This window comes from Ruditapes philippinarum, unplaced genomic scaffold (genome assembly GCF_026571515.1).
Source record: "Ruditapes philippinarum isolate M1 unplaced genomic scaffold, ASM2657151v2 ctg756_1_1_1_1, whole genome shotgun sequence".
Taxonomy (NCBI): domain Eukaryota; kingdom Metazoa; phylum Mollusca; class Bivalvia; order Venerida; family Veneridae; genus Ruditapes; species Ruditapes philippinarum.
The window spans coordinates 511421-538596 of record NW_026864914.1 but is presented as its reverse complement, the minus strand read 5'-3'; the positions used below and the strand labels follow the sequence as shown (position 1 = coordinate 538596).

The 27176-nt window shown below is 31.6% G+C and overlaps 1 protein-coding gene across 1 annotated transcript in view; it reads left to right on the top strand.

The window, feature by feature from the left end:
• The window catches only part of LOC132727269 (leucine-zipper-like transcriptional regulator 1), a 44692-nt gene extending 21750 nt beyond the window's left edge, over nucleotides 1–22942 (top strand). The window contains exons 10-19 of the mRNA XM_060712693.1: nucleotides 12048–12158; nucleotides 13535–13627; nucleotides 14404–14490; nucleotides 15442–15663; nucleotides 16916–17032; nucleotides 18106–18268; nucleotides 19221–19399; nucleotides 20352–20501; nucleotides 21146–21280; nucleotides 22577–22942. Coding sequence (XP_060568676.1) covers nucleotides 12048–12158; nucleotides 13535–13627; nucleotides 14404–14490; nucleotides 15442–15663; nucleotides 16916–17032; nucleotides 18106–18268; nucleotides 19221–19399; nucleotides 20352–20501; nucleotides 21146–21280; nucleotides 22577–22717 — 1398 coding nt within the window. The 3' untranslated portion in view covers nucleotides 22718–22942. The remainder of the gene's footprint in view (nucleotides 1–12047; nucleotides 12159–13534; nucleotides 13628–14403; nucleotides 14491–15441; nucleotides 15664–16915; nucleotides 17033–18105; nucleotides 18269–19220; nucleotides 19400–20351; nucleotides 20502–21145; nucleotides 21281–22576) is intronic.
• The last annotated feature ends 4234 nt before the right edge of the window (nucleotides 22943–27176 follow it).

Here is a 27176-nt window from a genome sequence, read left to right as displayed (position 1 = left end):
TAATGGATATTACAAAGATGTAACTATTGAATCTGTTTTTGAGTGGTCAATTTTTTAGCAATTTAGTTTATTTTATGAATTATTTAGGTCTTTTAATGCTTGATGAAATTAATATTAAGTGGCACAGAAGGGATATGTTGGCACATAAAGTTTACCATGTTTTCCCATATTTATTACCATGTATATATTAAGATTTTTCTGTTCACTTGGTGCCAGCATATTAAACTTTTCTATGCTACCAGTATAAAGTAAGGTCAGAGTGCATAAGTCCTGTAGTCCAACCAGATCATGCTTTTACTGTTTGCTGCATAGTTTTAAGGTTTTGACATTACAAAAAATTTTACCCTTAATTTGTTGAAACCAAAATGTGATAAGCCTTTGCCACCAGTTACATCTGTTATAAAAATGAAATTAAGGGGTTATATTAAATTTTATACTAAGTGACAATATGCTTGATTTCAAAGCCAATGTAAAATAACAAAAATTGTTGTTGTTTTTTTTTATCCAAAGAGCCTTATAATGAAAATTATTGCATATTTTATATTTAACCCTTTCATTGCCATAGGGACGGCTTAAGCCGTCCCTGTTATATTTGGCGTATTTACCATATGGATGGCTTTAGCCGTTTTTAGCTCGACTATTCGAAGAATATGAGAGCTATTGTAGTCGCCCCGGCGTCGGCGTCGGCGTCAGCGTCCGCGTCCGCGTCCGCGTCTGCGTTGGTTAAAGTTTTTTGTAAAGTCAAATATCTCAATTATTACTTGAGATATTCAATTGAAACTTACAATACTTATTTATAGTAACAAGGTACATCAGATTGACAAGTTGGATAACTCTGCCTACAATATTGACAGAATTATGCCCCTTTTTAACTTAGAAATTTTGGTTAAAGTTTTTTGTAAAGTCAAATATCTCAATTATTGCTTGAGATATTCAATTGAAACTTACAATACTTATTTATAGTAACAAGGTACATCAGATTGACAAGTTGGATAACTCTGCCTACAATATTGACAGAATTATGCCCCTTTTTAACTTAGAAATTTTGGTTAAAGTTTTTTTATAAAGTCAAATATCTCAATTATTGCTTGAGATATTCAATTGAAACTTACAATACTTTATTTATAGTAACAAGGTACATCAGATTTACAAGTTGGATAACTCTGCCTACAATATTGACAGAATTATGCCCCTTTTTAACTTAGAAATTTTGGTTAAAGTTTTTTTATAAAGTCAAATATCTCAATTATTGCTTGAGATATTCAATTGAAATTTAAAATACTTTTTTATAGTAACACTGTACATCAGTTTGCAAAATTGCATAACTCTGTCTGCAAAATTTGCAGAATTATTTGCCCCTTTGAAAGTTAGAAATTTTGGTTAAAGGTTAAAGGTCTTCAAAGATATTTACTTGAAACTTTACACATGCACTTAGGGTCATAATTGGAGGGTCATAATTGTATGTCACTGACCAAGTTCCATAACTCTATCTTGCATTAAGGCTGATTCATATTCCCTTTTCTACTTAGTCTCTTGGTTAATGTTTACATGCAAGTTTTACATATCTCAATAACTATTAAAGATATTTATTTAAAACTTCATATATGCATTTAGGGTCATAATTGTAGGTCACTGACAAAGATCCATAATTCTATCTTGCATTTAGGCTGATTTTTCTCCCCTTTTTCAACTTAGAAATTCATGGTAAAGTTTTGCTTGTAAGCTGTTATCTCAATAACTACTGAAGGGTTTGTGCCTTTTTGGGACAATTTTATGCATTCATAATAATAAAGCAGTGATTTACTTGATAAAACATCTTAATAACAAGCCTTTGTACCTTTTCTGTCAAATTTATGTATTCATAGGTTATTAGTATTATTATACTCAATAAAACACCCTTGTGACATTACCTTCCGAATAGTCAAGCCAATACTGTATAATTGGCCTATAACATGAATTTATATAAAAAAAATTGGCCCTTTAGTGAACTTAAAAAATTTAACATTATGAAGGCTCTTTTACTATCAAGCACTTAGAATAGTCGAGCATGCTGTCCTACTGACAGCTCTTGTTATGATAATAATACTAATAATTATAAATTATTGATAATAATAATAAAAATAATAATAGATATAATAGAAATGATACAATTGACAATAATTATTATTATACTAACAGATTTGGAAACATATATAATTATTATAATACTAATAACAAATAATAATAATTATATTAATTAATAATATAGTTATTTCTTAGAAAATCCTCTTACAAATAGGTGAACAATAAAACAATAACCCTATGGCAGCGAAAGGGTTCATACTTCGAAAGAAAAAGAAGTTCCATGCATATCATATTTTTGTTTTTAGATTTTAACAAAGGATCTTGTAGTATAGGAAATTCATATGTAAATGATATTATACAGCTTTATTTATGATTCTGAGTTTCAAGTTATTGCAGTGGAAAGTAAGTAAGGTTCATCAATACTGCAGTATTATTGCTTCATTTATGCTGTTTTGATGTAAAATAAAATGACGGCAGTTGCCAGCCATTGATCACTGGAACTCTTTTTTCATTAATCATTGGGACTAGGTCATGTTTTCAGTTTTATCAGATATTTTTTACGGGCATTGAGCAGAGCTTTCAATGTGGTAATGTAAATTTTGAGTGATATCAGATCTGGGAATTTTAGATTGCACATGTCCTGAGTGGTTTGGTGACTTAAGTATTCATAAAAACAAATGTTCTGGAAACAAAAAATGATTTTCTCTTTTTCACAGAATTATTAATTTTATTCCTTTTACAAGGATTAAGCTATTTCTGTCTTTAAGAACTACATTTCTTTTCTTCTTAATATTGAATCAATTAAAAATCAATTTCAGAATTGAAAAAAGGGAGTGGTTTCAAAACCAAAGATTAAATAATTTTGTGGAAAAAAACAACATATATTTATTAATTAAGCATTCATGTACATGTTTTTGAAATAAAACATAATATTTTGAGTGAATATCACTAGATTTAGTCAGAATCTGATGCAAAATAAAGAATAATATTTTTTTGGTGTGTGTATTAAATTTTGGTAACTCTGCAAAGATCAAATGATTTTTCTTTTTTATAAAATTAATGTTATGATTAGTTTAAACATATTTAAAGCTGTTATTTAGAAACATTAGATGGGGAATTAAAGATAAATAACTGGCATCAGCATGGTACTGTCAGGTGACAAACTATTTTTGTCAATAACACATGTTGTATGGTCTCATATTACTATAAGGTGAATGAAGGTTGTGAGGAAGAAATAAATAGATCACCAAGGCAGAATATTAATTTTTTAGCATAATAACATGGTGCCATGTGGTATAATTTTCATTATGAAGTTACATCTGGTGCCATGTGGTATAATTTTCATGATGAAGTTTCATCTGGCACCACGTGGTATAATTTTCATTATGAAGTTTCATCTGGCACCACGTGGTATAATTTTCATGATGAAGTTACATCTGGTGCCATGTGGTATAATTTTCATTATGAAGTTTCACCTGGTGCCATGTGGTATAATTTTCATTATGAAGTTTCACCTGGTGCCAAGTAGTAAAATTTTCTTTATGAAGTTTCACCTGGTGCCATGTGGTAAAATTTTCTTTATGAAGTTTCATCTGGTGCCATGTGGTATAATTTTCATTATGAAGTTTCACCTGGTGCCATGTGGTATAATTTTCATTATGAAGTTTCACCTGGTGCCATGTAGTAAAATTTTCTTTATGAAGTTTCATCTGGCACCATGTGGTATAATTTTCATTATGAAGTCACATCTGGTGCCATGTGGTATAATTTTCATAATGAAGTTTCACCTAGTGTAATGTGGTATAATTTTCATTATGAAGTTTCATCTGGTACCATTTGGTATAATTTTCATTATGAAGTTTCATCTGGCACCATGTGGTATAATTTTCATTATGAAGTTTCACCTAGTGTAATGTGGAAATTTTCACCATACACTGCAAAAAGTACACTAATATATGGGAATATTATGGTCCTGTATTTTCAACATAATTATACAGGCATATACAGGACCCATTTGTCTAATATACAGACCAAGTATACAAGTCCGTATAGGGAACAACGGGTTTATGGGAAGTCTGTATATATATCGGGCAGGTGAGGAATTCCGTATTTGTTCCATATACGTGTACGTATAATTATATTTTGTTTGATTTCCTTAGTAAACAGAGAATAAAATCCCATATATGGACTTTATCAAGGCCTTTTCCTCTTGTATGCTATAGATAAACAGTGGATATACGGAACCATATTTTTAAAAATATACAGGTTTGTATTTTTATGCCTCCACCATAAAATGGCCAGGGCATAATAGTGTTACCCTGTTCCGTCATTCCGTCCTTCCATCCTTCCGTCATTCTGTCCTCAAATTTTTCTGTTCATTATCTTAGTAACGGTTGCACACATTCAACTAAAATTTGACATATGGGTATATCGTAAGAAAATACAGGTCAAGTTCGAATTTGGTCATGGTCCGATGATTTATGTTATCATGTTAGTGACAAATATGGAACCATATATGGAAATGCCAGACTATTTTTGACAATTGTTTCAACTCACCTATGTATAGCATAGCATTTGGAAATCATGGGAGCCAAAATTATGAAAGGCATGGTCGGTTTTGCAAAAATTATGTATTCAATCGTCATTCATAAATTTATTTCGAATAGATATATAAATAAAGGAAAATTACGTTGTAGCAGCTTTCTGAGGCAATGTATTTTGCTACTCGCAACGTTTGAAACGTTTAAAATTCGGTCTCGCGAGATATCAATTTTCCAACGCTGCTCGTAGCAAGTACAAAGCCTCAGAAAGCTACCACAACATAAAATTACATATTCTGTATCACATGACTTCCCTTTTCTTTGTCAGAAAACCATTTTGCATTTATTTATTTCAAACATGTAATATAACAGTATCTCTGTTCTATGTAAAGCGTCTTTTATCGATGAAAATAAATTAATACAGAATAACATTGTTTGGAAAAAGTGCTGGATCGTAAGATGTGTTTTTATGCCCCCACAGAGTGGGAGCATATAGCGTTGCACTTGTCCGTCCGTCTGTCCGTCCGTCCGTCCGTACGTCTGTCCGTACGTCCCGAAATCTTGTGAACGCAACTCCTCTTAAACCGGATGGCAGATTTTGCTTAAACTTTCAGGGATGAACAACCTTAATGTGTAGATGGTAGTAAAGGAAGGAATTTTCGCTGCGACCAAATTTAACAGAATTATGGCCCTTTGTTGATTGTTTCACTATATACTATGTAGAAATTTTGTGAACGCAACTCCTCTTAAACCGGATGGCAGATTTTGCTTAAACTTCCAGGGATGAACAACCTTAATGTGTAGATGGTAGTAAAGGAAGGAATTTTTGCTGCGACCAAATTTAACAGAATTATGGCCCTTTGTTGATTTTTTCACTATATACCATATAGAAATTTTGTGAACGCAACTCCTCTTAAACCGGATGGCAGATTTTGCTTAAACTTCCAGGGATGAACAACCTTAATGTGTAGATGGTAGTACTAAGGAAAGAATTTTTGCTGCGACCAAATTTAACAGAATTATGGCCCTTTGTTGATTTTTTCACTATATACTATATAGAAATTTTTGTGAACGCAACTCCTCTTAAACCGGATGGCAGATTTTGCTTAAACTTCCAGGGATGAACAACCTTAATGTGTAGATGGTAGTAAAGGAAGGAATTTTTGCTGCGACCAAATTTAACAGAATTATGGCCCTTTGTTGATTTTTTCACTATATACCATATAAATGTTGTCAGTGGGGGCATCCGTGTCCTTTGGACACAGTTCTAGTTTTAATGTATATTGACATCAGTAGTACGAGTCAATTCGTTCAGAAAAAAAAAATTGTTTAAAAAGCACAGATATGCGAAAGGACAACTTTCCGTTCATTACAAAAGATCTAGGAAAAAGCTACTTTCAGTTTGGTTGTACTTCATGTATGATATTCTGTTTAATTTATTTTTAAGTAAAAAGGTTGAATACTTCTTATCAATTATACTTAACTGGAATTTTAAGAAATTTGTTATATTATTTCTGTTTCTATTATTTCAAAAACTATCTCATCACAACTTGACAGCAACGAATGAATTAACCTTAAATCAAGAAATACACGATGGTATAGAATGATATTTTTAATTATTAAGATAGGTCATATACAAGATAAGTTGACATTAGAATCTCTCTAACAGTGTTATAGAATGATTAGTCTCAGAAAAATGATAAATCAAAATCTCCGCCCCTAGATTGAAGCATTAAAAATGTGAAAAACAGAATCCCTAAAAAAAGCTGATTGTATGAAATTACTTATGTAAAATTTACAATTGAATATGGAATAAAAAGCAAACAAAGTGGTCTTAAGCTAGAATATGATGTTGAGTTGTATAGCTTTATACAAAAAAAAGAGATATTTGTATATATTGTTGTTATTTGTCGGTACATGCTAGACTCTGTCAAAGTTTTTTCGATGGGTTACACGTACTGGTGCACTGACCATATAACAGTATGCAGTTAACATGTTAATAAATCCTGGAAATATTACATTGAGTTAAAGTTTTACTATTTGATGTTATTCTGACAAATGTCTGACAAATGTAACAGATCAGACAATTTTTTCATCATATAGAACATGAACAAAGTTCCCGTATATTGTGAGTATACGGATCACCGTATATTAAATGGTCCCGTACATCTCTGTATTTCAAGTTTCCTGTATTTTTACCCATATATTAATGACATACAGAACTCCATTCACTTCCGTAAATCCATGTATTTTTTGCACTGTTATGCTATATGGTATTATTTTCATTATGAAGTTTCACCTGGCCATGTAGTATAATTTTCATTATGAAGTTTCACCTGGTGCCATGTGGTATATTTAAATTCTCTATGAAGTTTCACCTGGTGCCATGTGGTGTATTATTTTCATTTATGAAGTTTTATCTGGTGCCACATGGCATAATTTTCATTATGAAGTTTCACCAAGTGCCATGTGGTATAATTTTCATTATGAAGTTTCACCTGATGCCATTGGGTAAAACTTTGACCATGAAGTATAACAAAGGTTTATCCTAGCCATGTGGTATAATTTTAGCCATGCAGCCATTGGATATCACATTGACCTAATCATTATGGTGTATCTGTAGACACTATTATGATATACAAATATATGTGCTATTGCCATGACTCATTAGACCCTTTATATATCATGTGTGGGTGAGTGAATGCATAAATTATGTTTAAAAATCTTGTCTGGTCCATAATTTTGTCATGCATCAATTTAGATTTTGAAATAATTAGCACAAATGTATAGCATGATAAGACGGGGTTATGCTCAAGACCTAGACCCTAGCTCCATAGTCAAGGTTACACTTAGAGGTCAAAGGTCAGCAGTTAAAAATTTTTTATATAGTCCATTACTCTGTTGTGCATCAATGGATTTTGAAATAACTTATTTGCACAAATTTGTAGCATGTTGAGACAGTGTGTCATGCACAAGACTTAACCTCTAGCTGTAGGGTCAAGGTCACAGAGGTCAAAGTTCAGCAGTTAGTGTTAATATTATAAAAAACTATTTCATCAAATCTTTTACTTTTAATAATGTAAACAACTTATTGTAGTCAACCGTCCTAACATTTATAGTGGGGGCATCTGGCTTTCAGACATATTTCTATTTAAACAGGCCAAAGATAATGGCTTCTTGCAAAAATTCAAGCCTAACAATTTTTATAATGACAAAAAAGTAGTTCCTTGTTTTTACTGACAAAAATTAAAGCCTTGAAACTAAGTCATTCTGTTTTTTCCCTCCAAATGCGTAGGCCCATGATGTTGATTATAATGGAATAGATTCATGCATTATAAATGACTATAAGCATGTAGTTATGTTAACTTTGCCAAGAAAACTTATTAAGATATGCCCAGGAGAAATCTGGCTATCCATTTCTTATTACCAATTTTTTGGAAGAATATGCTAAAATTAGAATGTCTGAGGTACCATAAACTAAATGCCAGCAAAACAATGCTTTTCTTATGGCAACATAGGTAAACCTTAGACAGCTTTTTGGTACCATGTACAGAATGTCAGAAAAATTACAATTTTTATTTGTTTGGGTATTCTGCAGACCGAAGAAAATTGTTCAAAAAAAGTTATCAGCTAAACCTTATAAGTGATAAAAAGTATTTTTATAGTGTAGACATGTATATAATTATTCTGATGCAAAAAAATTTACATTGTAGTTATATGATAATTAGAAAACTAAAATGTTATACTTGTTAAATGCATAGAGAAGAAATAAATTGCATATTACATAAAGTTTAAATTATATATTATAGAATAAATTACATTGTACATTAAGAATATATCACATAGTACAGTACGCTCAGCGCGACTTTTTCAAAACCCGCGTGACCCCGCAGATGAGGTTTACCGCGGACGAAAATTTGCTCAGATATTGTCCGCGTGACCCCGCGGACAGAAAATTTCACCACCGCGGACATAAATCGGCGGCTTAAACCGTTTCCCCCGCGGAACGCAGTGGTAAATTGCGGAGGAACGCGGCGGTCAAACACCGGTCAACGCGGTGGAAACCTTAAATTTTCAAAATTAATTACTGTATTTAAACATCAGTATACGTACGTACATGTACTGTAACATGTACTGTACATATACATGTAACTATATGTAAAATTTGTTTGTTTTCTTTCTTTTTTGTTGTAATAAAAGTACATGACAAATGCAGTGTTTTTCTTGTTCTTCTTCTTGTTATTGTGTTGGGTAATGTATAATATGTATTCGACATCAAGATAAATCATTGTCGTCGCAACTTCATGGTAGTGAGAAACTTGAAGTCAAATAATGAAAAATTCGGCATATGACATTTATGAAAAAGATACTACAACAATTTATATGCCAGCTTTTGTTTCTTATTTAAAAACTTTGAAAACGTAACCCTCAACAATTTTATTCAAGCAATATTCCAGGACGTCTCTTTCAATTGTTAGATGCGTTTTACTGTTTCTGTTTATTTGCATGTTGATCATAAAGTCTTATATTTTATTTGGAACATTAAAAGAAAGCGTTTATTTCACCAAAATATACATTAAATGATATTTTGATTTATCTAATTACAGATGTGAGCGTAATGTATATGTTTTGAAGTTTGTATCAACTGTTGAAGTTTATTTTCATTTTTGTTTTAGTAGTTTGTTTGCTTGTTCTTTTTAATTTTTTTATAGATTTTTTTTGCAGAATTTTGTTAAACTTGACGTTATACTTTTGTTATTTTATAATGAACAGTATGCATGTACATACATGTATATAAGGCAAAGGAGCACATGGCAGTTATTTTCTAAGAACTTCCATCGACCCATTTTCAAGTTAAAAATATTTCATTTTAATTTCATCTTAAGATATTATTGTTCATAGGAATAATAGTATTTGTAGACAACATGTAGTTTTAAGTACATACAATTGAACGTAATTATCTTTGCTTTCTTGTATTTATTATATTAAGTTTTCATTGAAATTAATTCCGAGAATAATAATGTAATTTTATAATTTGTAAAAGGCAGCCTAATTATTATTTTTTTAATGGGTGCGGAATTTGTTTTTAACGCGTTTGGTGCTTATTATATATAGTTATCATACATCAAGAGCGCTGGAATAATAAACAAGATATGTTTATACAATATGAATATAATGGGTTTTTTTCTACCATTTGTTTCCGTACTTGGTTTCAATGCATAATAGTACCCTCTTTCAGTTCTTCTGTGTTCAATACTGTGGGGTCCTACATATTACCGTACAAAATATGGTGTTTTTTATTCTGTAACTTTAATTTAGAATGATTTTTGAGTTCTTAAGAATAGCTTCTGTTTGATAAACTGATTGTCCGGTAAATATATAGAATCTTAACAGGGAAAATTTATTTCTAATATATGTACATGTATTTTATTTATGTCCTGTCTTGTATTCACACTCATCGACCTCTTACAGGACATGTACTGTAGCGTCAGTCATCATTGAGAAATCAGCACAAATATCCTTTTTTTTTACTAAGTATCATATTTATGGCTCCCATATAGTTTAACAGCAATAAAACTTATAGAACCACAAGGAATGAACAAGTAAAGTTGACAGTGATAAATGACGATTTCAGTTGTAAAAATATTGGTACATGTATGTGGACGAATAGTTTTGTGGACGTTTATAACAAAAATATTAAAAATAACAACAAAAACAGGTACAGCTGTAATTATTTTTATTTCAAATTCCGTTCAAATAATTTAACGTATAATAACATTTAAGGAGACGATTGTTGTCAATTTTCAAGTCATTGTGTAAAAAAGATGACGTTAAAAAATAATAAAACGTCTATTATTTTTGGAGGTTAATTAATACTGACCAACTAACCATGGCGTTCCCCCGCGGGAAACGGGTGACTGATTTTATCGATAAATGAAGAACGGTCGTCAGAATTTTGTCCGCGGTGGAAACAACTGAACACCGGGGATCGCGGGGAAATTAGGCTTCTCATCGCGGACGAACACCCGCGTTCGTCCGCGATAAAAAAAATCGTCCGCGGTGGTATCGCGGAAAAAGCAAAACCCCCGGTGAGCGTACTGTACATAAGGTAGAAATCACGTAATACATACGGTATAAATCACATAATATATACAGTATAAATCACATAATACATATTAGGTATGAATCACTTAATACATACGCCACGGTATAAATCACATTATACGTTAGTGTATAAATCACATTATAATAAGTGTATAAATCACATAACACATAAAGTATAAATCACATTATACATAAGGTATAAATCACATAACACATAAGGTATAAATCACATTATACAAAAGGTTTAACTCACATAGTACATAAAGTATAAATCACATAATACATAAGGTATAAATCACATAGTACATAAGGTATAAATCACATTATACATAAGGTATAAATCACATAATACATAAAGTATAAATCACATAGTACATAAAGTATAAATCACATAATACATAAGGTATAAATCACATTATACATAAGGTATAAATCACATAGTACATAAAGTATAAATCACATAGTACATAAAGTATAAATCACATAGTACATAAGGTATAAATCACATATACATAAAGTATAAATCACATAATACATAACTTATAAATCACATTATACATAAAGTAAAAATCACATTATACATAAAGTATAAATCACATAGTGCAAAAAAGTATAAATCACATAATACATAAGGTATAAATCACATTATACATAAGGTATAAATCACATACATAAAGTATAAATCACATAGTACATAAGGTATAAATCACATTATACATAAGGTATAAATCACATAGTACATAAAGTATAAATCACATAGTACATAAGGTAAAAATCACATTATACATAAAGTATAAATCACATAGTACATAAGGTATAAATCACAGTATACATAAAGTATAAATCACATAATACATAACGTAAAAATCACATTATACATAAAGTAAAAATTACATTATACATAAAGTATAAATCACATAGTGCAAAAAGTATAAATCACATAATACATAAGGTATAAATCACATTATACATAAGGTATAAATCACATAGTACATAAAGTAAAAATCACATACATAAAGTATAAATCACATAGTCCATAAGGTAAAAATCACAGTATACATAAAGTAAAAATCACATTATACATAAGGTATAAATCACATAGTACATAAAGTATAAATCACATACATAAAGTATAAATCACATAGTACATAAGGTATAAATCACAGTATACATAAAGTAAAAATCACATTATACAGAAGGTATAAATCACATGATGTCTTCCACTATTTTCTTATGTATCATAATTTCAGAATTGAATACTGACCTTTTGCTTATAACAAAATGTGTAAATGAAGGGATAGAAATATATGTCTAAAAGGTGATAACATATATTTACAGATTCCTGCTGGGAGATTGTTCCATGCTGCGGCAGTTGTCACGGATGCCATGTATGTGTTTGGTGGTACTGTGGACAATAACGTCAGGAGTGGCGAGATGTATAGATTTCAGGTACGACATTTTAACTTTTTTCAACATTTTTTTTATTCATAGTTAAAATGTGTTGTCGCCAGAAAAGTATTTTATCTTGAAAAAAAAAATCTACAAATGGTAAAAATGTAAGTTTTTTTTAAAAAAACACACAAAGTACCTATGATCATTAAGTGCTACTGAGGGAAAGTTTGAGAATACAGAAAAATGATAAATTATTCTCAAAATTATTCTTTCATAAACATATTATTATTCCTGCATCTTCAGATATTACAGTTTTAAGGAGGCTTTCTTTATGAATGAATGATTTTTTTTTTCATTGCTGAGATAATTTGAATAATTTAAAAATGTACCATAGATATTGTTTTAAATGACAGAATTCGTTTTTCATGTAGGAATATCTTTTGATACTTTCGAAATATTCTGAAGATATATGAAGCTCTGTTTATATTCTGATGATACTATATCTGGTACATAAATCTTGAATAGATCAATAGTTTATGTCAACAGCTAAAATTTGACACCAAAATCTGACACCAAGGGGAGCCCCAAAGCTGTCTGTGATAAAGATAAACCAGAGAATTGTGGGATTTGGGATGACAAGCAAAGATTTGCCAATATTTTACATGTATATTCAAGGGAACTACAAAATTTAATCTTACTCTTTCTTATAGAGTTTTAAATTTATTTTCAATTTTTTATATTTTTTAATAGATGGCATTTAATGCAGGTCTTGGCAGTATTATTATGTCAGCAAATTGACAAGTTTTTCTTGTACATGTTCTTATTCACCCATTTCGGGGACTGTGGGATATAGATATGACCTTGATGATCTGTTCATCCTGATACTCTGCTGTTGTTTAATGGACACATTTCTACTTGTTTGTTTTTTTTCATACTTATGATTATGTAAAACAGATTACAGATTTATACGTTAATTTCTAACACTTGCTCTATTTTTATCCCCCCCCCCCCACTCCGAAAGGAAGAGCATATTTTAGCCATTTGTCTGTCCGGCTATTTAAGAGTAGTAGGGGCCAAATAACTGTAATCAGAAGAAAAGAGAACAATAGAGTTCATTCGGTAACAATAGAATATGGGGCCATGGTCCTCTATTAAACAAAAGATATGGCCCCTTGGTCTATATAAATGGCAATTATCTATGTCCGTCCATCAGCTTCTTTGTTCACATCACAATATTTTACTTTTTAAATGAATTTGTAAAATTTTCATGAAAATTAGCATAAATCTTGAGGCATACTGCTTAAAGACTTGTGAAAACATACAGTATTGAAGCCAACTAGAGTAGTAAAGAAATAAAACCTGTGTTAGCTGGTCATACAATTTGGGCTGTTGATTTTGATGTAAATTTTTAAAACTGATATTTTATCTTTCAGTTTTCTAGCTACCCAAAATGCACGTTGCATGATGACTATGGTAGATTGTTAGAGAGTCAACAATTCTGTGATGTCATCTTTATAGTAGGAAAGGTAATTTATGTTACTGCTGAGGCAGTCTTGTTTATTAAATGTCTAAATTTGAGCGTGCTATTTTAAAATGATTTTTTGTCCCAAAAAAAACAACAAAAGATGTTGAGCTCACTGTATAAACAAAAAAAAATTAGGTCAGAACATCTTTACTTTTTCTGCAAATGTAATATGCCATACATTTCATGGCACAGATACAAAATGTATGGCTATGGAATATTGGCTATGGAATATTTTAAGTGTAGAGATGGTTTAACATAAAAATTTAACAATTTTACTTTCTTTTAAATGAATGCAAAATATTGCATATAAAATTCAGCAGTGTTACATTAAAACTTTTTTATTAGTATAAAATACAAACTTAAGTATTCAACTGTTCACCAGAACTCAAATTTTAGAATTACTATTGGTTTGTGTAAAGGGATGTAGAAATATTTTCATGTGACAAGGTAAGCCACCTATGGTATGAAAAGTCTGTGCTACTATCCAGGTGTGTAGAGCCACCAATGTTCTGTAAGCTAAAGTGATGTAAAACTAACATTCAGTAAAAACTTTAGATTTAGATATTTCTTTCTATTTTAGTTATTGACTCAGTTATTGAAATGAACCACAAGAAAAAAATACATATAACTATATAACCAACCAAACATTTGATAATAATTTCAAAAATAATATTTCCTTCAACTCTCACTATTCGATACATGACTATTTTTTTCCAAATATTGGAGGCATGTAGCTTTAAAAGATAACTTATTTAAAGATGTTTTTCTCACCTACAGGACAAAGTTAGAATACCAGCTCACACTGCTCTAGTCGCAGCTCGGTCTCCATGGTTACGACAGAAAATAAGACAAACAAAAACACAGGTAGGGAACCAATTTCTTTTACAGTTTGTAAATATTATGGAAATATATTATGGAAATATTAGCATGAAAGTTATTGACTTTATAATATATTTGCTATTACTAAGCCAAAATATCTTCTTTTTTTGGAGAAAATTCAATACATCTACTCTGTTTATTTCCCAAAAGATATCAACAAAGTTCATTTATCCACATATGTATGCAAAAAATCACACTAATTAGTTGGACCTTTAAACATATTAGCAAATAGCTTTGTTAGTTATGTACAACTTAATAGTTTATTTGAGCCGCGTCACGACAAAACCAACATAGTGGGTTTACGACCAGCATGGATCCAGACCAGCCTGCGCTACCGCGCAGTCTGATCAGGATCCATGCTGTTCGCTATCAGTTTCTCTACTTGTAATAGGGTTTGTAAGCGAACAGCGTGGATCCTGATCAGACAGCGCGGAGGCGCATGCTGGTCACAAACCCATTATGTTGGTTTTGTCATGACGCGGCTCATTTATCAACAAAATGTCAATTGATGCAATTTCAAGTATGGTTTACAGTGGGCTTGAAAATTGTACATTTGTAATGCATTATGTAATGCATGCATAACATGATTTATTAGCAATGTAATACATTATATTACAATTACTTGTAATGCAAAAAAACCCTGTACATAACTTATTATATGAGTCAATGTGTTGTTGTGCATTACAATTACATTTTTGCAATACCCTATTTCATGTCTTCAGTAAAACAATTTTTTATCTTCAGTAAAATTATATTATAAACAGAATGACGAACAAATATAATTTTGTAGTTGTTGTTAATATGTTGATAAACATAGAGCATTTTTTTTACCATGGTCATTTCCCAATCGGTTGTTTTTTTCTCATGGTAATTTTCTTCATTCCTTCTTTATAAAGAAATGATAAATAATCCTAACTTGATTGTTGTCTATTTTAGGAACACAATGACCTGTTAGATGAAGGTGAAGGTCAGCAAAGATCAAAGGTCAGTTGTATAGAGGTCAGTTTAGAAGATGCTGAACCTCAAGCATTTCAGCTTGTTCTAGCTTACATCTATAGAGACAGAATTTACCCCCAGCAGAGTGACAAGGAAGACAAACAGCTGAGCAGTAATGAAGTAACATTGTTAATGATGGATGTGTACAGGTTAGCACTTCAGGTATGGGATATTTTCTTTTCTAGTGCACTTTGTATGCCTACTTCTTATAGGTGGCATATAGATTTACCCTTGTCCATCCCGCTGTCATGCTTACTGTTTTTAGACTGGTAGACTGACAAAACAGTGGAATGTTGGGGTTGGGATGTATGAAGTTAAAGCTTTTATATTTCATAGAGTTATTATAATATAAAGAACAGTATTATGATTATTGTTAAAGGTCACCATAAATTAATCTCATTGCCATTTGACACTTACTTCTTGAAAGTTTTAAAACTGCCTATGAAATGAAATAGTAGCAAGTTTCCAGTTTTCTTAAATTCAGCTTATTCTTTACTATGAGAGCTGGAAAGTTGTAATACTCTATCTGTGTGATTCAAACAACACAATAAAACTAACATAAGTAAAAATAGATTACAACACAAGAACTAGAGACAAAAGACCCGAAGGTAATTGAAAATAGTGTAAATTTACAATTGAAATTTTAATCTATTGCAATTAAGCTTTGCAAGAGATAAATAATTCAGTTTATAGAGATGTAATTGATTTTACTTTATTGATATTTGATACATTTGCTAGTGATGATTCAGTGATAACAGCAAAGGGGTCATATTGTTAATTCATGTTATTTACTTGTCATGAGAATTGGTAGTTTAGGCCAGAGATTACTAAATTTTATTGTGGGACTTTTTTTCCAGTCTAATATGAATCTGGTTGTGATTTGAGCAACAACATAAGAATTAGTTTATTCATGTCAGTGGTTAATGCGTACTTCAGTTGATATCTTACTTTCCTGCATATCAGACAGGATTTTGTACTGCTAATACCAGTGCTAGAAAAACCTGTCTTGCACTCTCTAATGTAAGACAAGTCACATGCATTCATTGATGTCATTCCCACATGCCTTCTATGAATGAATTGTGTGTGTACTTAGAATTACATCATTTTCCATTATGAATGAAGTTCTAAATTGATATTACTGTAAGAAAAAAAGAGCTATAAGAAAATATTTAACTTCACAAATTCTCTCTCAAATATGAGTTACATGTATTGCTAATATGCAAGGAAAAGCAGCTAAAACTGGGTATCATCTCAGTTACAGCTATGAACAGTTATTTTCATGCTAGATGTTTGTACCGGCAGGAAGTGTACAATTATATTAGTTCCACTTTAAGCATAATTCACTTCTTAATGTAGAATGTATTATTGAAAAATAGTCATTGCCCATGGTATGATGTTTTATTTTATTTTACAGTTTCACATGAGGAGATTGGAACAGCTGTGTGTGCAGTATCTGGAAGCTAGTATAGGTCACAACAATGTACTTGTGGCATTACAAAATGCCGCTAGGCTCAAGCTGGACTTCTTAAAGGTGTGATTCCTCTACTATGTCATATTTTAAAGCTGTGCATTTATGTATTTAACCCTTTAACTTGCTAAATTTTGTATTGGATTTCCCTGCTTTGAATTAGGAACAGTCCATTTAAAGTATAAGGGAATTCATTATCAAGCTACCAACAGTATAGAGTCTGGTCAGACAGCAAGGAGGTGTAGGCTGGTCTATGGCTCTATACTGGTGGCAGTGGCTAACAACTTTTGCTTTCAGCAGGTTAAACTAATAAATATGGTTAGGACGAAAATTCCAGACTGTTTCATCAGTTCTGTCAAAATAATCCAATTGATAAATAATTTTTTTACATTTAATTGGTTATAATGAATATATGAAGAAGAAAAAGAACAATTATAGGTCCATCAGTGTCTGAAGCTTTGGCTCAATTTGAATATACACATTCATTACAATTTATCTGCTTTCCTGGGAGATGAAATTATTTCACCCAGCTATTGGAAGGGAAGTCCTCCTGAAATAGACAGGAAATCACAGTAATGTTGTGACTTAGTTTAAACATTATATTACTTCTACCTCAATTGTTATGAAATCTTGAAGTTTGTTTTAACCATCCCCTTGTGACTGAGGGGTTGCCTTTAATGGTTAAGGCTTCAGAATTGCAGCCACTGTTTATCCATGCAATATCATAAGAGAATAACTTGGGTCTATGTATCTGTTAGCTTCATTAAGTGGGGTGGTTTTGCCCCTGGTGATGCTTTGAAGATTGTAACACCCTAGGTTAGCCAAAATTATCTTTTCTCAGCGCCATACGACCAAAACTGTGGTGGTGCGCCTTAAAACCAAACAAACAAAAAATATATTCTTATTGGAACAATCAACCACACTCAAGTTTATTTCCAGGAATTAACCAGTACTGTTGTCATAAGAGGAAATATGATTGTGACCCAGTAAGACTTGAACAGTTGTTCCCTAGGCAGACTGATAAATCACTTGTCCAACCACTCGGCCATCTATGCCCTTAGTGCCGACACTTTTAACCCAACTAGTTTATAGGTATGAATTAAACAATGTACACATGTTATTTAATTATTTTTCAGGAGTATTGTTTGAAGTTTATAGTAAAGGACCATAACTACAGCACTATAATCATGAGTGAAGAGTTCGAGACCCTAGAGCAGACGTTAATGGTGGAAATTATTCGGAGGAAAACTCAGCCTCATCCTCGCTCCCTGGCAGAGCCTCATGTTGATCAGGCATTCAGTATGTTTTTCATTTTATAAGTACACATTAGACATAGTAATATTAACAAAATTTTGAAGAAAAAGAATTTTCGGAAATTCTATATACCGTATAACTGGTTATTTCTGCATGTGCTTTTTGCATTTTGGGACTGAAAATGGGTATATTAATTTTTGGAATTTAATTTCTGCGTTTTTCATCAAAAACGTTTATAAAATATAATGTATGCATTTTTCTATTAAATTTTCAACTTCGCATGTGTACAGCCTACACCAAGAACGTGTCATATACATTTCACATATCTTTATTGATTTTCACTAGAGCGAGAGGCTACCAGCAGGATGTGTGTATTGTTTAATTAACAGGAAAATTGAGGTGACAAACGGGTTAAATTACATATAAAACTACGAAATATTTGCGAATTTAATTTTTGCAGTCGGAAGGACCTGCAAAATATTGCAGAAATTAGCTATCCGCAGAAATAACCAGTTAAATGGTAACACTGTCATGATTTGACTTTTAACCCGTACCCTGCTGAGTTTTGTGGAGGAGACTTGTCCTGCTTTGAACTGACCATTAACCCGCAGACTGGTAATAGCAACAGAATATAACTTATGTGTGTTATCTGATCATACTGTCTTTATACTGTCTTTATAAGATATATAGTTGGATCTGTAACAATAAGGTAAAAAGCTTGGTTTGTAACAATGTATTAACTCAATCTGACCAGTCTCTATACTACTGGTCAGCAAACTTATTTTTTTTGTCATGATATCTTTACAATGATAATGGACAAATCTAGAAGTCTATTTAAGAAATTCAGAAGGCAGTCGTTTGAAGGTTAAACTGTATGTCTCTATCTTTCCTTTAACTGGTCTGTAAGGTATGATAGGCTTGTGCATTACAACAGACATTTTTTTAAAAATATTTCATGAATGTCACCAGCAATGTCATTTTTTTCTTTCTTTCACAGCTAATTCTCTAGAGAAAGATATGGAGAATTTTCTGAAGACAAGCGGACATGAGTTCTGTGACATTACCCTGTTGTTAGACAATGTTCCAGTGCCCGCCCACAAGGCGATCCTAGCTGCTAGATGTACATACTTTGAATCCATGTTCAGGTCTTTCATGCCAGAAAATAATACTGTCACAGTAAGAATGTATAGATGTAGAATTCTGTATTTTGACTTTCTCTTAGAAAAAATGTACATATTATCAAGGTTTCTTTGATCATGACATTGGCCTTTGAATCACCTACCCAGAACTAGTGTGGGTTGAATTCTGCCACTGAATACATAATGCTCTGAAGAACTATTCTCTGTTTTGGAACATGCCCTCTAAACTCAATAAGGAGAGAATAAGATTGATACTCAAGGGGTCACTGGTTTGATTCTTTGGCTGGATGGACAAAATTTCTTATGTGATTTATGATTTCGAAAAGTGACTTGTCTCTCAATGATGATTAAAAATATATTGGGATTAGTAGTCTGTCAACTATGGAGAAACTCGTAATTACTGGTTAGTTGTACAGGATACAAGTATGGTAGGTTAACCACCAAGATACTTTGGAACAAACAGATAGTTCTCAGTTTTATCATTACTGGTATTATGGTATGGTTTCATAATTATGGTTATAATGTCAGGTTTGCTAGCAAGTTTTGAGGGTGCCAGAAATCAGAAATAATAAACAGAGAGGTTTTCCACCAGAACAATCTGGAAAGTCACCATATAACTTTAAGGATGTTGGTGTGGTCGTTTTTTCAACAATAACAACAAAAGTCTGATTACTGTAAACTGATGAAATTGTTATAAAAATAATGTCTCTTATTGAACACCATACATGTCTATATATTACAGATAGTCATAGAAGAAATGGTTATAAGCATAATGTCTCTTACTGAACACCATACATGTCTATAGATATAAGAAATGGTTATAAATATAATGTCTCTTACTGAACACCATACATGTCTATATATTACAGATAGCCATAGAAATTGTTATAAAGGCAATGTCTCCTATAGAACACCATACATGTCTATCATAGAAATTGTTATAAAGGCAATGTCTCTTATAGGACACCATACATGTTTGTATATTACAGATAGCAATAGGAGAAATGGTGCCTTCAAGACAAGCATTTGACAGCCTTATGAGATATATATACTATGGTGAGGTTTCCATGCCACCTGAAGATTCGCTCTATCTCTTTCCTGCTCCTTATTTTTATGGCTTTACAAACAATAGATTACAGGTATGACAACATTTAATTGACATAAAATATTCTGTTTTTCATGAGCAGTGTGACTAATGTAAAAGACTGTTTCTTTTGTTTGCAATAGAAAAGGATGGTTTTGTGAAAGCAATCATTATTCAGGAATGCTATTTTATTTTACTGTCAAACTTTTCTCTTTATGCATTATTTAACATGGAATTCTTGAAAATATTCGATAAATTTAAAAAAAACCAACCTTTTACAATGACCTTTATAAAGTATGACTATATTTGTACCATACTTTTGAAACAAATCAATGGTGTCTGTGGATGAGTGGTTATGGTTGTTGATTTCAAACCGCTTGCCCCTTTATCGCTTTGGGTTCAAATCCCGACAGGGACTTTGGATTGTATTCATGTGAGGAAGCTATTCAGCTAGCTTACATGGTTCTACTCAGGTGCCTGAAATTATGCATTGAATGGCATCTGAGGTCTGCTTCAACCAGTAAATCTGGAAAGTCAACATATGACTGGTACTGTGTTGGTGCAACATGAAAACCCAACTGAAAAAGAAAAAAGAAACAAATTTTATGTATTTAAATTACTATAAAGTATAACACAGCCTGTTTATTTCTAATTACTCAAAGTTGATTATCAAATGTAAATTTAACCTGGACTTTGTAGGCATATTGCAAGCACAATCTGGAGATGAACGTGACATGTCAGAACGTGGTACAGATCCTCGAGGCTGCTGACAGAATACAAGCCGTAGATATGAAGAAACACGCCCTCAGCATTATAGTACATCACTTTCCCAAGGTAATGCTTTTATTTTCCGAAGGTACATAATGTTACAGTTCCTAGTGGTATGTCATGTTACTTTTCTCATGGTGTATGATATTATCTTTACAACAGTATGTTATGTTAATCTTTCCCAATGTATGTTATGCTACCTTTTCCAAGGTATGAAATAATACCTTTCGGAAGTTATGTAATGACACCTTTCCAAAGTTATGTAATGTTACCTTTACCAATTTATGTTATGTTACTTTTCCCACAGTATGTTATGTTACCTTTACCAAGGTATGTTCTAATCCTTTTGCCAAGGCATGTTATGTTACTTTTCCCAAGGCATGTTATGTTACTTTTCCCACAGTATGTAATGTTACTTTTACTAAGGTATTTTATGTTACTTTTCCCAAGGTACATTGTATGTAATGTTACCTTAACCAATGTATGTTATGTTACTTTTCCCAAGGTATGTTTAGTTACATTTCCTAAGGTATGTTATGCTACTTTTCCCAAGGTATGTTATGTTACTTTTCCCAAGGTATAAAAATATATTATGCAGCCTTTCCAAAGGAATGTTATTAATGTTGCCTTTCCCAAGCTTACATGTCATGTTTGTTACCTTTCCCAAGGTGGGTTATTTTACCTTTTCCAAGGAATGTTATGTTACCTTTCCCAAAGTGGGTTATTTAACCTTATGTTACCTTATCTGAGGTATGATATGTAACCTTTCCAAGTTATGTTAATTTTCCCAAGGTTTGTTATGTTACCTTTATCAAGGTATGTTATGTTACCTTTTCCAAGTTATGTTAACTTTGCCAAGGTTTGTTATGTTACCTTTGCCAAGGTTTGTTATGTTACCTTTTCCAAGTTATGTTAACTTTCCCAAGGTATGTTATGTTACCTTCATCAAAGTATGTTATGTTACCTTTTCCAAGTTATGTTAACTTTCCCAAGGTTTGTTATGTTTCCTTTGCCAAGGTTTGTTATGTTACCTTTATCAAGGTATGTTATGTTACCTTTTCCAAGTTATGTTAACTTTCCCAAGGTTTGTTATGTTTCCTTTGCCAAGGTTTGTTATGTGAAAGCAGTGTAATTTCTTTTTCAAGGTATGTAATGTTACTTTTCTTTTGAATAAGGGTTACGAGATACACTCAATATTTGTTAACATTTAATTAGATTCTGTTTTGTGTTCTTTAATGGAATTTAGTCATTTTAGAAAATTATATACAGTGAGTAACACATATAATAATTCACTGACAAATTTTAGTGATCAACATGAAATAAGCTATTTTAATACAAATACTGGACTGTTGAATATTTCAGGTTGCTAAGTTACCACAGATTGGCAGACTAAGTCGGGAACTGTTATTAGATATACTGGAGGCTATAGCCGATGATATGTCAGAGACGAGGATATGTCAGGACTTATCTAGCAGTAGTCTCACAGATTCCAGCTATACCTAAACATCAGTTATACCCAGATTTGCCATATTTTTTTAATAACTCAATAGTATACATGATATAGGCCAAAACATGACTTCGCAATTACTGTGTTATATATGATATAAAAAGTTGCTATGGTTACCCTCACATAATGCTATATAGTAAAATAAAACACTAAAGTATAATACAATTAAATTATAATATTCTTGGGCAATACAAGGTTTTACAGTTTAACATTGGGACTACTTGACATTTTGGTGGGTGGGGGGGGGGGAAAGAGGGGAGACATAACTTTTTGTGGATACACAAATCTGCATTCTGAAGGGATATTTGTTCATTTAGACATTATTCTTGTTTTTACCTGAAGCAAAACTAAATATCTAGATTTAACTTTTAAAATATACATGAAGAAAATAATAGCTTTGTTAGATTATGAGGGAAATGTAGAAGGGTATGAAACAGTATGTAGATGTTCTTGAAGTCTTTTACATTAAATATTTTGCCCCTAATGATTGTAAGTTCAAATCCAAACAGGGATATTGAACTATTTCATGTGAAAATGCTGTCTCACTAGGTTGCCTTCTTTATGCCTGAAATAGTGCATATTGCAGCCTCTTTGATGTGAAGTATATTAGGAAAATTTTCATATAAACATTACAGAGTTGGTGTTACTTAATAACCAACAAAAAAATTGTAAATATTCTTTTTTTTGTGATAATTGTACCATTACTATTGTTTTGATGATTATTTTTCATTGATGTGCAATATTTTATAGATCGCAAAGTTTTTATATTTTGTATGAGATATAGCATTCTGCATCTAGTGCCAATTTATTTGTGAACTTTGTCTCGTGTTTATATAGTGATATATGTTGTACATTTTTTGTTAAGGAGGATATATAGGTATATGATTAATTTCAATATTGATAAAGTTGTTAAGGTTACATTACATGGCTGTAGGTTTGTATCCCAACAGAGACTTTGGTTTCTTTCATGTGAGGAAGCTATCGTGCTAACTAACGGAACATTGGTAGTTCTACACATGTGCCCTTTCGTGTCTGAAATAATGTACTGAAAGGCAACTCAGGTCTTCTTCCACTTGTAAAGCTGGAAAGTCGACATGTGACCTATACTGTGTCGGTGCCACGTAAAACCCAACCAAGAAAATATGAAAAAGTGGTCAAATTTTCAAGTCTCTTCTTCCTCAAAATGGATTATACTGGATTCCTGACCACTTGAATTTTGTTGCATAGATGAGAAACCATTTATAGTTTTGAGACTTTATATTTTCGAAAATGAATATATTATATACTGCCATATTTTCAGGGGAGAGTGGTGTCACAAAATAGTGCTATTGTTGTTTTTAGCTCGACTATTTGATAAAAATAAGTAGAGCTATTGTAGTCACCTGAGCGTAGGCGTAACCACTTATGTTAAAGTTTTTGTAATACCTGAAATATTTTCAAGTCCATTGACATATGGCTTTGAAAACTTTGCACACTTGTTCAACATCATGACCCCAACCTGTAGACAGGAGGAGATAACTGTATCAAGCATTTTGACAAATTATGCCCCTTTTTCGACTTAGAATTTACGTTTAAGTTTTTGTAATACCTCAAATATTTTCATATACTATTGACATCTGGCTTTCAAACAAGTTGTAATTTTATACTCTTCTTTTAGAGCATAATAGGACTGTTTTCAAGGCCTATAACAGTAACATGGATTTAATGGAAAGTTTGGCCCTTTTGTTAACTTAAAATTTTTTACATTATCAAGGCTCTTTTACTATCAAGCACTAAGAATAGTCGAGCGTTGCTGTCCTACCGACAGCTCTTGTTTTCATTATTATTATTAGAGGTATATCTAACTGCCTTTTTTTCATGAAATTTTTAATCATTAGATATTTTGTTTTTAACTGTTTATTCCTGTAAAATTGACTTCTTGTATTTCATGAATAAGTATAACATGAAAGAAATGAAAATCTATATTGTATAGCTATAAAGTTTGCTTTACCAAAAATTTACAGATCTTTACAAAAAATTGTATGCTTAATCACATTGTGATTACTGGTAATGCACTTCATGTAGAGCTCACACTAAACATGTTGAATTTTCAAAAGATGGGAAAACCTAACAAAAACTCATAGGTAGAGTGACTGTTATAAGATTTTTGAGCTCAGTTTTTTTGATATTATAAGAACAATATCTCAGGGTAAGTACATGTATATCACAAATGTTAATCTCTGACTTGTATCTTCACATACAGTTATTTATTTATCACAGCCAAACTTTGAGGGCAGATTGAGGTAATACATCTATAATTAAATGTTGAATATCTTTATTAATTAATGAGAGAGGTACATAACAAAATGCTCTCTGTAAGATTGTAATAAGAATTAGGACTTGTATCACTTGATTCACATGTGCCTGATGACTAACACACACACCCCCCTACCTTACCCCTTTATATATAATAATAGATAAGAAGATATGAAGGGGATATTAAACATCAGGCACCTGTAACTTGACTGTACTCTCGTATTGTGACTGAACTTTTTAGGCTGCCATTTCAGATATGAAATACAGGCATAATATGCGTCTTTAAACATGAAGATAAAAATTTTAAGTCATATCGGTATATATTTTCTGTTGTAGAAATTACAATGTTTTATATATTTCTTGTTGAAAAATAATGTTTCATAAATTTCTTGTTAAAAGTCATGAGAATAAAAATAGTTCTGTAAAAAATAGATGTGTTTGTCTTTATTACAATCCCACAAATATCCTAATTTGAGCGGCGTCATGACAAAACCAACATAATGGGTTTGCGACAAGCATGGATCCAGACCAGCCTGCGCATCCGCGCAGTCTGATCAGGATCCGTGCTGTTCGCTATCAGTTTCTCTACTTGTAATAGGGTTTGTAAGCGAACAGCATGGATCCTGATCACACTGCGCGGAGGCTGGTCTGGATCCATGATGGTCGAAAACACATTACGTTGGTTTTGTCATGACACGGCTCATTTGTATTTTGCTATTTGCAATATATCTAAATATAAATAAAATACTGCACATTTGTAACATTGTTTTTATTGGGTAATCATGACGTTTATATATTCTTTATACAGGACTACAGTTGATTTTTTCATGTTTTTCACTAATAATGGAAGTTTGCAGTATTATGAGCTGGTAATAGACATTTTTGACAGGCTTATAATATGGATGTCTATAAATGATAATTTTCAATATAACAACTATTATATAGTGCCATATAACCTGTCAAATATATAACTAGTAATATTACCTCAGTGATGCTGTACTCCTGAATTTTCATTATATTAATTTCATTACATGTACACTGATTAACTGCTAGGTTATCAAAAGAGTTTTATTTTATTGATGTGTTTAGACCAAAAGTAAATTAAAATTGATGGTGTCAACATTTAATACGTTAAGTACATGTCATCAATTGATGTCCTGAAATATTTTATCATGGATTGGTCCTGATGATTTATACAAACCAGTTGTTTAATGGAGCAATAAAAGCTCTAAAAATTAAAACTTTTTGAATTAAAAAAGAAAATCACTGGTTTCTTTCAGTGGCAAGTGTTAATAAACCAAACAAGCAAATTAAATCAATAATGCAGTACTTATTTCTATTCTTCTTTGTGACAAGTCACTGCATGTGCAATTTGATAAATTTCCAACTTAAATTCCAGTTAAAAGTGATAAAGTATTTATGTGGTTCTTCTATTTATTCAAATTTAATGCCTCTTTTTCCCCTTTTGTTCGATAATTGTTGTAGACCCTGCAATATTTCTCCTCTTTCAGACATGTTTAATGGTCATTTTTCTCTCACTGTTGATTCAGAAATCATATTAGATAAGTAGTCAGTCACTTGCAGAGAAACTGGTAGTTACTGGTTAAAATTCAAGAAAAGCAGTTAGATGGACCACAGCCAAGATATGACCAAAAATGGTGTTAAAAATTTGCATAAAACCAGACAAACAATAAAAAAAAATGTTTTTCATAATAAGACAAAGTCAATTTTCTGTGTTTGTGAGTTTTTATTTGTTTGGTTCATGGGAGCACAGTTTTATTTCAACAACTTGTCAAATGTTAAAATAAATAACAAAAATATATATACACAATTGTATAGATAAATGGCGCATCCTTACAATTTAAAATCACCATCACAGAAACAACTATACTGCTTCTTCACAGATGCCATTTTAAAATATAAAAATCAATTCCAAGCTAGGATTCTTTACATAATCCTGTTTAAGATACTAGGTACAGAATACTTTAAGTAGTTAGAAATTAAAAAAGATTTGTTTGCAGAAATCACTTTTGTGAAATTATCTTATATTTAGTGAATTCCCTAAAAATCCTGTTGATTTGAATAGTGCAACATGGGTATTTTTTCTCTGTATAATGAGCAATTTCAAGAGACACAAAAATTACATGTAAAAAGTGTGGA